This window comes from Lepus europaeus, chromosome 9, assembly GCF_033115175.1.
Source record: "Lepus europaeus isolate LE1 chromosome 9, mLepTim1.pri, whole genome shotgun sequence".
NCBI classification, from domain to species: domain Eukaryota; kingdom Metazoa; phylum Chordata; class Mammalia; order Lagomorpha; family Leporidae; genus Lepus; species Lepus europaeus.
In genome coordinates, this window is record NC_084835.1 from 110818984 (window position 1) to 110836537 (window position 17554).

The window sequence follows — 17554 nt, forward strand, 5'->3', positions numbered from 1 at the left end:
TCCTGGTTCCTGGCCTTAGACTGGCTCAGTTCCAGCTGTTGTGGCCAATTAAGGAGTGAACCAGCTGATGGAAGACCTCTCTCTCTCTGCCTCTCCTTTTCTCTCTGTGTAACTCTGACTTTCAAAAGAATAAACAAATCCACCCTCCAGAACTGTGGGAGAACAAATTCCTGTTGTTTAAGCTACCTGGTTTGTTGTAATTTGTTATGGTCATTCTAAAAAACTAATTCACACCAGTAAGTGAAAATGTAACTCTGTATCAAAACTGACACCAACATCTATATTTAGAAATAATGATGACTCTTGTCTTCTAGTTCTTAATAACATATTGAATAATCATATCTTGGGTATTTAAGATTTGTTTACCTATTTTCCTCCAATCACCCTTTTCTCTCCCTCTTTCTTTCAGTTTTAGAATCTTAATCAGTTTTCCAATGGACTCTCTTGTTGCAGCAAATACCAAATTTTGCTTTGACATTTTCCAAGAGATAAGCAAAAATGATGGTCATAAAAATATCTTTTTCTGTCCTCTGAGCCTCTCGGCTGCCCTTGGTATGGTCCGCCTCGGGGCTAGAAATGACAGTGCACGTCAGATTGATGAGGTACGTATCTGTGCAGGGTCCTGAACTCTGGGTTTACACTCAGGTCCGACACTAATCCCACTTGGGCAAGTGGAGATGCTCTGCTCACAGCACCCTGGGCTGGCTTGGAGCATGTGCCTCAGTTGCATTTCTCCCATCTTGCTTTATTTTTCAATCCTCTTGTTCTTCAAGGTCGATCAATTTGCATCTCCTTAGTGGTGCCTTCCCAAGCTGTCTGACAGTCTGCCAGCTTTTCTCATGCAGCTCCTCTGACTCTGTCTGCATGTCTGTCATTCTTCCTCTCCATAGTTAGTGATATCAATACTCCTAGAAATTTTGACATGTGCATGTGTTTTCCCTCACTCATTCCACTAACTAAATATAAGTATTTACTAAGCCCCAGATATGTACCCAGTGGCTGGAGATCTTGGCCTCCTCCGTGATTCTTGTGTTTCTCTCTCACTTCACACCACATTTGTCAGACAGTTTTCTTTGGCGATGTGAGTGGAGTCCAGGCACTTCTCACTGTCTTCCTGAGGTCTGTGCCACACCATCTCTTCTAACCTGGTCACTGTGACATCTGTTCTCAATATGGCAGGCCCAAATGCCCTTTGAAAACACGTGCCACATTTTGTTTCTCATCTGCTTGAAGACTCAGACTTTTTACTTTGCTCCTGATAGAAGCCTAAGACCTTACAAAGGAGCTCTGAGATCTGACTCCCAGTCAACCCTATGATTCCATCTCCCTCACCTTCTCCCCACCATCCCTTGAGCCTGTCACACTGGCCTCCCTGCCTTAGGGTTTTGGCTCCAGCTCCCTCTGCCTGATGGTTCTTCCTCGGATAACCGATCTTTTAACTGACTTTCTCCTTCAAATCCTTGATCAGAGTTTACCTCCTCTAGGAGATCTACTTTGACTTCCCAATTTAATGCTGCATCCTGGCCCCTAGCTCCACAAGAGATTCTAGCTACTTTTTCTCACATGACATTTCCCCCTTCTAACATACTCCACACAGTCATTAACTACTATGTGTATTGCTTTTTGTATTACTCCTCCACTAGAATTTAATTTCCTACAGAACAGGAATTTTATCCTACAGTAGTGCTTGGCTTAGAGTATGTACCCAGTGAATATATGCAGAATAAATGAGTGAATGTGACAAGAACAAATCCCCAAACAGACTATCAGCTCCTGGGTTGGTCTTATACTTCCTTGGATCTCTGGTATAGCACAAGGATTAGGCATGAATTAAGGTATTGCCCCTTAGCCAGGAGGAGTAGAATTTATAGACCAAGGCAGAATGTGTTTATGATGGCTCTGCTTTATTCATCTCCTTTCTGTTCCATTAGCAAAGATTAGCTGCAGAGTGTGGCTTGTGTCCTCCAGATCTGGTTGTAGGCGTCTCTACTTCAGGCACTGGGATCACCTGCTCACAACCGGCAGCTGAGCAGTGCAGAATGAACCCCTTGTCTCCTTTCTGCAGTGCTCTGGACAGCTTATCTTTCACTGTTGATTTATAACTCTAGGTCAGTGCTGCCAATCTAAATACAACACAAATACTAGAACGTTAGCAGCCACATTAAAAAATAAAAAAAAAGTAAGGTCAATTTTTAATATCAAATTTTATTTAACCAACATATCCAAACTATTTTCACAGCAACATTCAACAATATAACATTTTAGTTAGATGTTTAGCATTCTTTGTTTTTCGTATTGTCTTTCAGATCTGGTGTGTATTTCACAATTACAGTCAATGCTAACAGGCCATCTGTAAAGTGCTCAAGGCTAGGTGTATCTCCTGGATTCCTCAATATTGTTTTATTTTGATTCTATGCATTCCTTTTTTTTTTTTTTTTTTGGACAGGCAGAGTGGACAGTGAGAGAGAGAGAGAGAGACAGAGAGAAAGGTCTTCCTTTGCCATTGGTTCACCCTACAATGGCCGCCGCGGCCGGCGCGCTGTGGCCGGCGCACCGCACTGATCTGAAGGCAGGAGCCAGGTGCTTCTCCTGGTCTCCCATGGGGTGCAGAGCCCAAGCACTTAGGTCATCCTCCACTGCACTCCCGGGCCATAGCAGAGAGCTGGCCTGGAAGAGGGGCAACCGGGATAGAATCCGGCGCCCCAACCGGGACTAGAACCCGGTGTGCCGGCGCCGCAAGGCAGAGGATTAGCCTGTTGAGCCACGGCGCTGGCCGATTCTATGCATTCCTAAATGCAATCCCAGGGCATTGGCATTCAGTGACTTTCTGTCATTCCAATTCACAACCCAAGGGAAGAAGCACCCCTTTTACTAACTATTGTTGGTTCTTTTGTTTGTCTAACTAATCATTGTCATTGTCACACTATGAAATGTGTCTGAATCTATTCGGACCTTTATTGTTCATATTATCTAAAAGACGTTGTCAATATCATACAGGTGCTACACTTCAATGAAATTTCCCAGGATGAGGGCAAAGATGTCAATCCCTGTCTGAAAAGTAAAAAAGAAGTGCCGGCTGACAGCTCTCCAGAGGGGCAGAAAGGGACGGCAGGATCAGTGGGTACAGAGGTGAGTCACCACTGCGCCTCTGGCTGAACTGTATTTGGTGATTGTTGCTTATCCATGAACACTGGGTACAGCAACAGCAGTATCCTCCTATGATCTGCCATTCCTTTTTAGTCATGCTTTTTTTTTTTAAAACTTTTATTTAATGAATATAAATTTCCAAAGTACAGCTTATGGATTACAATGGCTTCCCCCCTCCCCCATAACTTCCCTCCCACCTGCAACCCTCCCCTTTCCCGCTCCCTCTCCCCTTCCATTCACATCAAGATTCATTTTCAATTCTCTTTATATACAGAAGATCCATTTAGTATATATTAAGTAAAGATTTCAACAGTTTGCCACCACATAGCAACACAAAGTGAAAAATACTGTTGGAGTACTAGTTATAGCATTAAATCACAATGTACAGCACATTAAGGACAGAGATCCTACATGATATATTTTTAAAAATTGATTAATTTTCTATGCTATTTCCAATTTAAAACCAAGTTTTTTTTTTCATTTTCAATTATCTTTATATACAGAAGATCGATTCAGTATATACTAAGTAAAGATTTCATCAGTTTGCACCCACACAGAAACACAAAGTGTAAAAATACTGTTGCAGTACTAGTTATAGCATTACTTCACATTGGAAAACACATTAAGGACAGATCCCACATGAGACGAAAGTACACAGTGACTCCTGTTGTTGATTTAACAATTTGACACTCTTGTTTATGGCGTCAGTAATCTCCCTAGGCTCTAGTCATGAGTTGCCAAGGCTATGGAAGCCTTTAGGGTTCGCCGACTTCGATCTTATTCTGACAGGGTCATAGTCAAAGTGGAAGTTCTCTCCTCCCTTCAGAGAAAGGTACCTCCTTCTTTGATGGCCCCATTCTTTCCACTGTGATCTCACTCGCAGAGATCTTTCATTTAGGTTTTTTTTTTTTTTTTTTCCAGAGTGTCTTGGCTTTCCATGCCTAAAATACTCTCATGGGCTCTTGAGCCAGATCTGAATGCCTTAAGGGCTGATTCTGAGGCCAGAGTGCTATTTAGGACATCTGCCATTCTATGAGTCTGCTGTGTATCCCACTTCCCATTTGGATCGTTTTCTCCCTTTTTGATTCTATCAGTTAGTGTCTGCTAATACTAACTGATAGAGTCATGCTTTTTAATACATCTTTGGCTGTGGGTTAAGTTTCTTAGAAGTAGTATCCCACTTAAAAATCTAGTATCCTCTGCTCATGACAAAGAAACTTAGATCCTAGCCTCCATAATTTGCCTGCTTCTACAGGCCATCGGTTGCCAGGATGGAGCATGGTTGAAGAGGAAGAGCAGTGGAGTTCTTGCTCTCTCTGCTCCACCTCAGGATGTTCTACTTCATGCTGAAATCCGTACTGACACATGTATCTTTTATTGGCTGTTTCATACCAGGAGAAGGAACAGAGATGTTCTCCAGGGTATTGCTATCCTAGAAAGTTTAGGAGGAGGGTGGAGAGATGACTGTATTTCTTGGACATTTTGAGTACAAAGAAAATCAAGGGCCCCATTCTAACTACAAAGTGCACTGCTGAGACACACGTTATTTTTTTTTTTTTCCTGAATGAACTCGCAGTGATGTGGGGGCCATCATCTCTGGTGGGGGACCACTTCTCACCTCCCATTCCTCTCTTCTTTCTAGCATGCTCCCCTACAAGAAACAAAAAGTTTGTTAGCATATAGTAACAAAGTCTTACAAAACAGCTCTGACTCCAGCTCTACACAAACTTACCCAACTTTTAGTGGTGTATGGCTCTGTTTCATGTTTAAGCTTACATTTTATTTGTTCTTTGTTAGACTGAGTCTTCCAAGGAAGAGAATGAACTACTTGGCTGCTATTTCGGGAAGCTTCTCTCCAAAATAGACAGGATCAAACCTGATTACACCATGAGTATGGCCAACCGGCTTTATGGAGAGCAGGAATTCCCAATCCGCCCAGTGAGTTGTGCATGGCAGATGATTGCAACTGTAGAGCACACTGTTTAAAGATGAGTGTCTAGATTACTCACCTGCTACCTGGCACACAGACCTTTGATAGGATGATGTGCTGTGGACTGGTGGGATGTTCAAGACCCACCTCTTCCTGTCTCAAAATTTGTCTGTGTCTCCCAGCTTTCAGTATGAGAAATTACATGGTCCATTGTCTGTGGAATAGAGTGGGTAAGAAAGGGTCATGTGAGTAATAGCTTTGGAGCATGAATGGGTTTGGTAATGGCGTTTCTCATGACCAACCTTTCCCTATGCAAATGGAAGTATTTTGTAGCTCCTCTACCTGTTGGCTTCCCTCAAGGCACTTCTCTAAAATGATCTTTTGTGCCACACAACCAGGCTACCCGCAATGAACTTTTGTACGTGTGCCCTTCAGAAGGGGTGCTACAGCACAAGGAGCTTGTGTTTGAAGCCTGAGGAGCATGTCTGGAGGCTGGGGCTAGCCAGCTTTGTGTTTAGAGCAACATGTGTCTCAATTTAGCCTTTAGCTCCTCTCTAGTCACTAGAAGGAGCCACATACTAAACAATAAACCTTAAGGGTATGACTGCTGGCAGATGTGGGACACATTTGGTGAGATCTGGACAGAGACAACATCCTTTTGACCACAAAATGTGTGTTCTGTTACTAGGGAAATGCAATTTTATATATATATATTTTTAAAAAACTGTATTTTTGAGATACAAATTCACATATCATACCATTCACCTATTAAAAGTGTATAAATCAGTGGTACTGGTGTGTTACATTACCCATTTTAAAATTTTCTTTAAAATACATTTAAAAAAATGTGTCATTGTAAATTTTAAAACATACAACTTTATGGCATTGATTACATTCAAAAAGTTATACAAGCACCAAACTAGTGGGTAAGTCAGCAAATATTAAGTGGGGTTTTAGTTTGTAAAAACAGAAACATTTATAGTTAACTCTCTCAAGTTACTTGATATTTATCTTGTGATGTCTTCACAAATGGATTGTTCAAATAAAAGGGTATCTGATGGGGAAAGGCCCTTCCCATCACTGTGTCACTGTGGACTGCTTTGTGAATCCATGTTCTGTGTCCTATCTCTACAATAACGGAAGTGTTGTTACTGCCAGTTAAGACTGAGGCTAGGTATACATGGACATAACTGCCCCTCCAATGTTAAGTGAACAGACACAGCTCAGTAGACTTCTTGTGAATGTCTCTTAACTGTTAGCATCACTATTTGATTTTATTGCACCATTTTCCATTTATTCCAATTGATCAGGAATATGTAGATGGTGTGATTGAATTTTACCACACAACGATTGAAAGTGCTGATTTTCGGAAAGACCCTGAGAACTCCAGACAAATGGTTAACTTCTGGGTTGAATCTCAATGCCAAGGTAAGAAAGGCCAAGCCCATTGTTGCTGATTTCCTTTTCCATATCAAAGAAAATCAGGCAGCTTAGCTTCTATTATTATATTTATTATGGCTCTTTGCTCTATTATACAGGTTAAATGCTTTTCAGTCAACCACAATGCTAGCAGACGTTAACTCTTTCTGTTGACTTTAAAATGTCAGTACAAAGCTGAGATTATGAAGAGATTCCAGTTACTCAGAGGACGTGGATATAATAAAATTCTGTTCTTACTAACTTGTACTAGATTTAGAGTTATTTTTGGAGTGAAGGGGGATACAGAGTTAATGACAAAGAGTGGCTCTTTGATTTTCACATAGATGGAATAATCTTTTAAAACAAAACTCCTCTTCTATCCTCACCCAACTCCCAGCAAGATAGAGGCCTTCAAATAGAAGTGAGGTCAGATTGTGCTTCAATGGGGCCCCTACACTGGGCATTCCTTCCCAGGCACATTTATTTATTTTAAAGCCAGAGAGAAAGAAAAAGAGAGAGAGAGAGAGAGAGATCCCCATCCCTAACTGCTTCATTCCCCAAATGGCTGCAATAGTCAGAGCTGAGCTGATCCAAAGCCAGGAGCCAGGAGCTTCTTCCTGGTTCCCACATGGGTGCGGGGGCCCAAGCCACCTTCTGCTGCTTTCCCAGGTCTTAGGAAGGATCTGGATAGAAGAGGAGCAGCTGGGACTCGAACTGGCACCAGTAAGGGATGCCTGCACTGCAGGCAGAGGCTTAGCAGACCACAACGCTGGTCCCCCAGTCACATTTCAATACAGCCTAGTGTCTTGACTGGCTTGCCAGCAGCCATATCATCAAACATGCTTTCCTGCTGCAGTGGGAAGTTGTTGTCTGCCATGACCCCGTGGGCACTCATTGTCAGCAGCTCCCTACCCTTTACAAGTAGTATGTCTTCTTCACGGAGCTCAGTTACATGGCTATCCCAACAGACATAGAAACTGTGTTTCTTTGGAATAATACTACTCTTCATGAAAAATCTATGCCTTGGCAATGTTCAGCTTGGTAAGGTTATAGCTCTTTATTCCAGAGATGCTTGCATTAAAAAACAAAATGGAAACTAACTGAAGTTGGATCTGACTGCTCCTAGATTTGCCAGAAGACCCTGGTGTTAGTGAGCTCCATGAGCCTCAGTAGTTATGTCTATAAGATGACACAGTAGGAAGGAGCTCTCTTGTTTCCGTAAATTCCACGATTCTTTAAAGCAATATTTCCTTTTGTAAATACAACTTATAGTTGCATTTTTTAAATTGGTTCTCCTTGCAGGCTCTGATTTCTATTTCAATATTTCTTTTGAAAATTTTCTCAATTTTTTTGTTAAAAATTTTTAAGATAATATGTTTTTAATTTATATTATAATCAAAGGCTTAATGATCCATTAAATAGTTTAACAAGTAAAAAGTAAAAAGACACTAGTTCAGCAGGAATATAGGCAAGGGTTATAAACAGTAGTCAAGTAAAATATGTAAATTTTGCTCATATACAATAAATTTTAAAATAATCACAGATCATTAAAACTACAATAGTATATATTTCTAATGCTTTAATCACAGTTTTCTTTCTGATGGTGGGGTCGGATAGCTATTATTTTTGAAAACAAATCAGTGTTTTAGTGATAAATGTTCATTTGCCCATAGAATTCAAGCTCATTTTCTCTTTAAAATACTCATTGAAATTGGAGTTAATTTGTCATAATTAGAATTACTAAGAATCCCATTTCTTGGATTTACAACATTATTCATACAAGAAAAATAACATGGTACAATAAAAATTCTTTAATTGGACTATAGTGGCTTTCAAACCTCTGAGTGTTTTATATTTACTTATAAAAGTAACATCTAAATCTGCATTGACTTAATAAAAATATAAAAGATTTTATTTCATTGCTTTGTGTGATGAACTAAGAACAAATGGAAGCCTGAAAAGGTTTAAGAAAGTGGAGTGTTTTTAAAAGATAACAACACTCTGATCTGACCATCTTAATTCTTCAAGATGCAAAATAGTCTATACACTCACATTTTCTTTTCTGCCACTGCATTTACGTCTTCTTATAACATATGTCAAATATTTTAATGCAAAAAATTTCAAAAATTATGTTTTTCCTATAAAGGAAAAACCTGAATGCTCTATCTGTGACCTTCTTTTAAAAAGGGTTTCTAAGAATGATAAAACTTTATTGAATCAGATTTGTGTCCTCAGGTTTGAAGTGTTATTCATTATAATTGTTATGTAAATATTGGCCTCTTCAGTAGTACACACGTTAATTAGCTTAATTTAGGTATTGCACTGTGTCTACATATCTCAAAACAAATTGTACATAGTAAATATACACATTTTAATTTGTTGATTAGTAGAACAATTAAAAAAAGAAATCAGAAATCAGACTGTTCACTTTGAATTAGCTTTTGAGCTCAGTGTGGCACAGCAAGTGTGTGGCCTCAACTTCTCCCTAATGCCTTTTCTTTTCTGTTTCTTATTTGCAATGGTCAGTGGTCTTGCTGGCATACCTTGACAAGAAGGAAGCAGATGAGCCCTCTTGTTGGTCTGGGTAGGTCTTAGAGAGCACTGCCTTCGACCAGTATATGCATGGATTTGCAAAATAGAAAGAACTCTTTCCTTTAAGCATAAAGGTTAGTAACTTGCAGAGTTAGATCAACTGCTCGACACAGACCAGGGAACCTTTAAAAAAGTATTTATTTACTTGAAAGGCAGAGAGACAAAGAGAGAAAGAGACATACAGAAAGAGGGAGGGAGAGAGAGAGAGAGAGAGCAAGACAGCACTCATTTTCTCGTTTACTTTGCAAATGTTTGCAATAGCCGGGGCTGGGCCAGATCTGGAGCCAGAAGTTGGGTATATAATCTAGGTCTCCCGTGTGAAAGCCAGGGACTTAATTACCTAAGCCATCACTGCTGCCTCCTGGGATCTGCACTGGCAGGAAGTGGAGTCATTAGTTGGAGCTGAGAATTGAATGAGCTCCAGTGTGAGACGTGGACACCTTAATTGCCAGGATAAATGCATGTTCAGATCAAGGAACTTCTTGATCAAGCATTGCTGCTTCTGCCTTTTGAATAAAACTATCAGTCACTGACAGCCTAGGAACACTATTTGACTTTTCAGTTTGTCTTTGGTACCTGGTTCAATGATTTCTGCTCCTTTCTTTCATCTAAGGTCTTCTTGTTCATGTTTCCACTCCTCACACTGACTTAGGGCTGAAGTGTCCTTGGCCTTTCCTTGGGGAAAGTCTCTAAATCTCAGAATTGTTTGTCGTTCTGAGAATATAATTTTCCTCATGGGCATTGTCTACCTTAGAAAAACTACTACAGAACATGCCTGTGACTATAGACTTGTAGTTCAGGCCACCGAAGATTAGAGATGGGAAACGGGCACTCCCTTGACTTGCATCCTCTGGTCTGCTTTAACACAAACCAGGAGGAAAAGAAAGCTCGGCATCAGAAGCAATGGGTGGCAGGCCTATTAATGGCTGATCTGTACAGTGATCTGCCCTCAAGGAGACCCAACAGGCCAGTCCACTGCAGTGGCTTTCAATGTGGTAAGCCTGGGCTTCAGCAGAAGTCAGCTTGTGAAGAGCCCTGGCAGCTCTGCCAAGAGTTGGATCACTGGAAATGGACCTGCCCTGGAGTCGAAGGATGCCCAGGTCAGAGCCACAGATCTTATTGGCTCTAAGCTGAAAAGCCCTTCACTCAGCCCAACTTCCAAAGTGACCACTGCAGCTGAGGGTATGGTCAAGTGGGGTCAGCAACATTTCAGGCAGAACTGTAAATTTCTTGTTAGAGATGCCCCCTGCCTTTACCTGGCCAGCTCTCCTCCCAGGCCAGCCAAGTAATGAAAGTCAACAGAGTGCCTTCCCCTAGGAGGTTCACACCTCCCTTAGGATATACCCCATGTGAAGAGATAGATAGGTCTGGGCCTCTGAATTTACAAGGCCTAAAGCCCACCAGATTATTATCAAGCCCCTTCTATCAGGTCCTATTTGCCTCTCAATCAGAAATCTTCATTGTAGCTTAGACAGCACCTTTCTTAGCTCCTCTAATAATGACTCTGTCCTTTGTTCTAGGCCCTGTCTAGTGCACTTGGGCCTCATTCCTTTGTAACCATAACCTCTACTCTACCACCAATGGCTCTACTCCCAACCTGTGTGTACTGATGGTCCTCTTCCCCACTTAATGCTGTATAATTGTTCAAACCTGGTAAATGCCACTCTTAGGATCATTGGTTACTATCCTCACTCTGTCTTTTATGACCTTGTCTAAATATGATCAGAGTCGGCAAACTTGGAAGGCTTCCATAGCCTTGGCAACTCATGACGACAGCCTAGGATGGTTACTGGCACCATAAACTAGAGTGTCAATTTGTTGGGTCAACAACAGGAGCCACTGTGCACTTGCTCCCCATGTGGGATCTCTGTCCTTAATGTGCTGTACATTGTGATTTAATGCTATAACTAGTACTCAAACAGTATGTTTCACTTTGTGTTTCTATGTGGGTGCAAACTGTTGAAATCTTTATACTAAATTGATCTTCTGTATATAAAGAGAATTGAAAATGAATCTTGATGCAAATGGAAGGGGAGAGGGAGCGGGAGAGGGGAGGGTTGCGGGTGGGAGGGAAGTTATGGGGGGGGGAAGCCATTGTAATCCATAAGCTATACACTGGAAATTTATATTCATTAAATAAAAGTTAAAAAAAAATTCCCATTCCTTCAAGGCTCCGCCCAGCTGTCAAGAGGAAAGTATTTAATTGAAGAAATTTGGGGGTGGGTATTTGCAGTGGTAGTTAAGGTGCCTCTTGGGATGCCTGCCTTCCGTGTCAGAGTGCCTGCACCCAAGTCCTGCCTCTGCTCTCAGTTGCAGCTTCCTGCTAATGCAGACCCTGGGAGGCTGCAGGTGATGGCTCCAGTTCTTTGGCCCCTGCTACCCACATGGAAGATCCTGATGGAGTTCCTGGCTCCTAGCTTAGCACAGATGTTGCAGGCCTTTGGGGAGTGAAACAGCAAATAGGAGATCTCTCTCTCTCAAGTAAATTAAATAAGTGTAACTTAAAAAAAAAAAAACTGCTTTTTTTTTTTTTTTTTTTTTTGCACAGGAAAAGCTTTATTAAGTCAAGGAAGTGTTACACTTTTTGAAAGCTGTGATGTAGAACTACTTTCTTTTAAGTGAATTAACTCTCCCAGGGTATTTTTTAAAAAATATTTTATTTAGTTGAGAGGTAGAGTTACAGACAGTGAGAGAGAGAGACAGAGAGAAAGGTCTTCTGTTGGTTTACTCCCCAAATGGCTGCATTGGCGGAGCTGCACCGATCCGAAGCCAGGAGCCAGGAGCCAGGAGCCAGGAGCCAGGAGCCAGGAGCCAGGAGCTTCTTCTTGGTCTCCTATGCAGGTGCAGGGGCCCAAACACTTGGGCCATCCTCTGCTGCTTTCCCAGGACATAGCAGAAAGCTGGATTGGAAGAGAAGCAGCCGGGACTAGAACTGGCGCCTACATGGGTTACCGGTGCCATAGGTGGAGGATTAACCTACTGCACCATAGTACCGGATCCCATGGTATTTTAAATGTACATAGTGTCAACACAGTCTATTGTTATAGGTTTCAGTCGAAGGGTCTTAAGACTTCAGAATATATACAAGTAACTAAGGATTTGGTATTTTGAGGTGGACAAGGATGTACCCTAAAAATGAACTATTGCTTGATGGCATTGGGTTTAAGGCTGTTTTACTGTGTGAGGATTCCCCAGAGCTGGGTCTACAGTTGGAAGGCTGGGGCTGGCATTGTGGCAAAGCAGGCTAAACTGCTGTCTGCAATGCTGGTATCCCATATGCCTGCCAGTTCAAGTCCTGGATGTTCCGCTTCTGATCCAGATTCCTGCTAATGTTTCTGGTAAGGCAGCAGAAGATGGCCCACAAGTTTGGGCTCCTTCACTCATGTGGGAGACCTGGAGGAAGCTCCTGGCTCCTGGCTTTGGCTTATCCCAATCCCAGCTATTGCAGCCATCTAGGGAGTGAACCAAGGGATGGAAGATCTGTCTCTCTGCTTTTCTGTCTCTCCCCTGCTCTCTCTGTAACTCTGGCTTTCAAATCAATCAACCAATCAATCTTTAAAAAAGAGAGTTGGAGGACTCTGGACTGGTCTTACCTCTCATTGGTTGTAGTTTATTCTGCTATAAATAAAGGATAATAGAACCCATTTCTCATGGTTTATGTGGGATGGTGTGAAAGAGGGCATGTGAAGGTCCCTACAAAATAGGTTTCATATCATAGCCTGGTACATCTGTGTGTGCTTTTGCTTATACTATCTTTATACTTTTTATATTTGTGTATACTTTTGTTTATATTTTGTTTGTAAGTATATATGAGGAGTCTTCAAAATATACATGGGTAATACATATTATAAAAAACTAGGCATAGTTTAAAATTTTCTTGCACCAAAATAAGCATTATATTTCCATTTTTATGTGATGAATACTTGAAATACTGTGATAAATGCTTGAAAGAGAAAATTTATACCGTGTTATTTTCTCAAGAAGATGATAAAATAGCCAGGTGGTTGGATCTATAATTAGGAAGATAAACCATGGTCTAAGATGTCTGATGACAAGTCTCAACCACAAGTGATATGGAGAATTAAAGGACAGTCCCTCAATTATTGTGCTCTGTATGATGTCATCACTCCAGGATGGAGTGAGAGAGTTCTTCCTCCCATCACTCCCCCTCTTTAACTGACCTTTCATGTCACTCATGACACTGAGTGGTTTAATTTTCTTGGGTTAGTTCTTTTTTTTAAAAATATTCATTTATTTATTTAAAAAGCAGAATGGTGGTAGTAGGGAGAGAGAGAGAGAGAGAGAGAGAGAGAGAGAGAGAGAAAGAGATCCTGTATTTATATCCTTGTTCATCTCCCAAGTGACTGAAAAAGCCAGTTCTGGCCAAGACTGAAGCCAGAAACTCCATCCAGGACTCCCATACATGTGGCAGGGCGCCAAGTACTCGGGCTATCATCCACTGCCTTCCCAGGCACACTAGCAGCAAGCTGGATCAGAAGTGGAGCAGCTGGGACTCAAAACAGCACTCCAATATGGAATGCTGATACTGCAATTTGTGGCTTAACCTGCCATACCACAGTGCCACCCCCTTGGGTTAGATCTTGATGAGATACTCTTTAACCTTGAATATATTAAACTTCATTTAAAAAGTCTGTCTACATATATGATTTTGCTATAGTGCAAATTCTGAATACTCTTTGGGATATTTTCTTTAGGTAAAATCAAGGAGCTCTTCAGCAAGGGCACGATTAATGACGCGACGGTGCTGGTGCTGGTGAATGCTGTTTACTTCAAGGCCAAATGGGAAAGATGCTTTGATTATAAAGACACAGTCGATGCACCTTTCTTTATAAATGAGGTACTTTATTTGAACTCAAAATTTTCTAGATGGCCCAGTTGTAATTTCCTTTAAGAAACTGGCTGTATGTAGACTCCAATTCTAAAATTTAAATCTATGAGCTACAGCTTACATTTATGATGAGCACATTTTGTTATTAATAAAAATCATTACTGGCCAGCGCCGCGGCTCAATAGGCTAATCCTCCGCCTGCGGCACTGGCACATCGAGTTCTAGTCCTGGTCGGGGCGCCGGATTCTGTCCCGGTTGCCCCTCTTCCTGTCCAGCTCTCTGCTATGGCCCAGGAGTGCAGTGGAGGATGGCCCAAGTGCTTGAGCCCTGCACCCCATGGGAGACCAGGAGAAGCACCTGGCTCCTGGCTTTGGATCAGCGTGGTGCTGATCACCGGCTGCAGTGGCCATTGGAGGGCGAACCAATGGAAAAGGAAGACCTTTCTCTCTGTCTCTCTCTCTCACACTGTCCACTCTGCCTGTCAAAAAAAATATCATTACTTCAAGTTTGCTGAGCCTTTTTTGGGTTTCTGCTAGTTGAGACCTGGGTAGATGCCTGCACAGAAGGTCTACCAACAAGTTGTTTGGAAGGTAAAGAACTGATAAAAATATGGCAAGATAAAATATTGGCAAGAGAAGTGCTGACTGGGCAACGGGAGGATACTCTGCTCGGGTCACTTTTGTGGCTCAGAACCTCTGCTGCTGACCCTTTCATCTTAAACAACCCCTCTGCTCAGGGGAGCTGGGGCCGCTGAATTGTGAGTTCACTGTGGCAGTCCTGTGACCTGCTGTCTTGTCCACTGCAGAATGAAAAGAAGAATGTGAAGATGATGAAACAGAAGGGTTTATTTAGACTTGGCTCCATAGAGAAGCTGAAAGTGCAGATTCTGGAGATAAGGTACACCAAAGGGGAGCTCAGCATGTTTGTCCTGCTGCCTTCTTCCTCTGAAGACAACCTGAAGGGCCTGCAAGAGGTAAACCCCAATTTTTATGTCCCTACAAAATGTTGAACTATAGAGCTTTGGAGAACACCACCACCTACCATTTGTGATCATGAGGAAGGAGGATGCCTGAGCTATGAGAAACTGAAGACTGTATAAGGATCATCTGAATTATGTGAAATATTTGTTCCTCACTTGTTTCACAGTAAAGTAAAATTGCTAAGAACGTTGGAATAGAAGTCTCCTCTCCAATCTGGTAGCTGTCTGAACCAGTTGTCCAAACCAAGGACACTGGATGCTGAGTAACTCAAGAACTGCCATAAATGAAACCACTTTCCTTTTCTGTGGCTATCCTGACTGCTGGCCTCTCACTCAGACTATTTTGCTGCAGCTCAGTAAAAGGCCTATTAGCAGAATCCTGTTTTGGGGTGCATGTGCCTTACAGAAGTCCAGATACTAATACTGGAACACATTGCCTGTAACATAGGACTTAATGAAGCCTGGGGAAGCTCAGCTGCTTACTGTCCTGAGGGTAAAGGAAACAGAAAGAGAAGAAAAGTGGGGAGAAACATCAGTGTAGTAATTATAATATCAGTAAAAGTCATTCTTTGAATTTTATGTGCCACATCATGTTTAGTGCTTTACATACATTATTTGTTCTAGTCCTTGCAAGAACTTAATTGCATTATCTCTGTTTAATAGAAGAAGTTTGACTTTAGAATGTATGGGCTTTCCCCAGCCTACTCAAATAATCAGCTGAGCTTGGTTTGGCTCTGGACACTGATCTGTCAGACACCAAAACACATGGGAATCCAAATAAATGGTCCTGTAACTTCTAAAGAGGAAAGAGATTTGCTTGGAGGAGTTTAAAATGAAATCAGACTATTTTGAGATTTATATTTGAAGGTTGATACTGACTGTTGAAATAGGCTTAGGCACTTGGTAGTAATTGGAGTGTTCTTTGCAGGCTGGTGATCTGACCCTAAATATTATGCTTCTATCTGTTATAGCTTGAAAGGAAGATCACCTACGAAACCATAGCAGCCTGGTGCAGCTCAGAAAACATGTCAGAAGAGAAAGTAGATGTCTCCTTCCCCCAGTTCACCCTGGAAGACACCTATGATCTCAATTGCATTCTCCAAGACCTGGGCATTACGGACATCTTTGATGAAAGCAAGGCTGATCTTACTGGAATCTCTCTAAGTCCCAATTTGTATTTATCCAAGGTGGTCCACAAAGCCTTTGTGGAGGTGGATGAAAATGGCACAGAGGCAGCCGCAGCCAGTGGTTCTGTGGGCATGGAAATGTCAGTGCCATCTTGGGTGGAATTTAATGCCAACCACCCTTTCCTCTTTTTCATCAGACACAACAAAACCCAAAGCATTCTCTTCTATGGCCGGGTCTGCTCTCCTTGAAAAGGATGCTCTGTCTCCTACCAGAGAGCTGGAGGAAGATTGCCATACAGTCTTCCTGCAGTATTACACAGGCACTTGCATTTTGGCTAAAATCTAAATCTGACCTCCCTCCATTAGGGCTGTACATTGCCTTCCTCCAGCTGTCAACTGGTGTGCTTGTCCTATCTCTCACACCCCGGAGCTGATTTTCATCTGTTAGTACTGAGGGCCTTTGCTCCCTTCCTAACTTTGCATCCTTAACATTTAAGCATATAAATTCACCCTCTGAGACCTGAAGGTCAACACAATTCACAGTGGTCTTGATTTTATTTATCTACCTCCTTGGGCAGGAATCCTGAGTTTAAGTTTCTAGACAAGTTCTTTTTTTTAAACTTTTATTTAATGAATATAAATTTCCAAAGTACAGCTTATGGATTACAATGGCTTTTCCCCCAATAACTTCCCTCCCACCCACAACCCTCCCCTCTCCCGTACCCTCTCCCCTTCTATTCATATCAAGATTCATTTTCAATTCTCTTTATATACAGAAGATCAATTTAGCATATATTAAGTAAAGATTTCAACAGTTTGCACTCACACAGAAACACAAAGTGAAAAATACTGTTTGAGTACTAATTATAGCATTAAATCACAATGTACAGCACATTAAGGACAGAGATCCTACATGAGGAGTAAGAGCACAGTGACTCCTGTTGTTGACTTAACGAATTGACACTCTTGTTTATGGCATCAGTAATCACCCTAGGCTCTTGTCATGAGTTGCCAAGGCTATGGAAGCCTTTAGGGTTCGCTGACTCTGATCGTTTTTAGACAAGGTCATGGTCAATGTGGAGGTTCTCTCCTCCCTTCATAGAAAGGTACCTCCTTCTTTGATGACCTGTTCTTTCCACTGGAATCTCACTCCCAGAGATCTTTCATTTAGGTCATTTTTTTTTCCAGAGTGTCTTGGCTTTCCATGCCTGAGATACTCTCATGGGCTCTTGAGCCAGATCCGAATGCCTTAATGGCTGATTCTGAGGCCAGAGTGCTATTTAGGACATCTGCCATTCTATGAGTCTGCTGTGTATCCCACTTCCCATGTTGGATCGTCCTCTCCCTTTTTTATTCTATAAGTTAGTATTTGCAGACACTAGTCTAGACAACTTCTAAGAGGTGGAACACTCAGATGCCATCTTGACAGGGGTGGTCAGAGAGAATGTTTGGCTGGAATGTGTTTTGGAAACTCAGCTGTCTCTAAGGCAGTTGTAATTGTGAATCTTCAC

At 41.8% G+C, this 17554-nt stretch overlaps 1 protein-coding gene across 1 annotated transcript; it reads left to right on the forward strand.

Annotated features, from left to right (window-relative positions):
* Positions 1 to 434: 434 nt before the first annotated feature.
* On the forward strand, positions 435 to 16292 carry SERPINB12 (serpin family B member 12). Its single transcript, XM_062200294.1, has 7 exons — positions 435 to 602; positions 2998 to 3129; positions 4945 to 5085; positions 6388 to 6505; positions 13804 to 13946; positions 14743 to 14910; positions 15888 to 16292. The coding sequence occupies exons 1-7, from the start codon at positions 435 to 437 to the stop codon at positions 16290 to 16292; spliced, it is 1275 nt and encodes a 424-aa protein (XP_062056278.1).
* The last annotated feature ends 1262 nt before the right edge of the window (positions 16293 to 17554 follow it).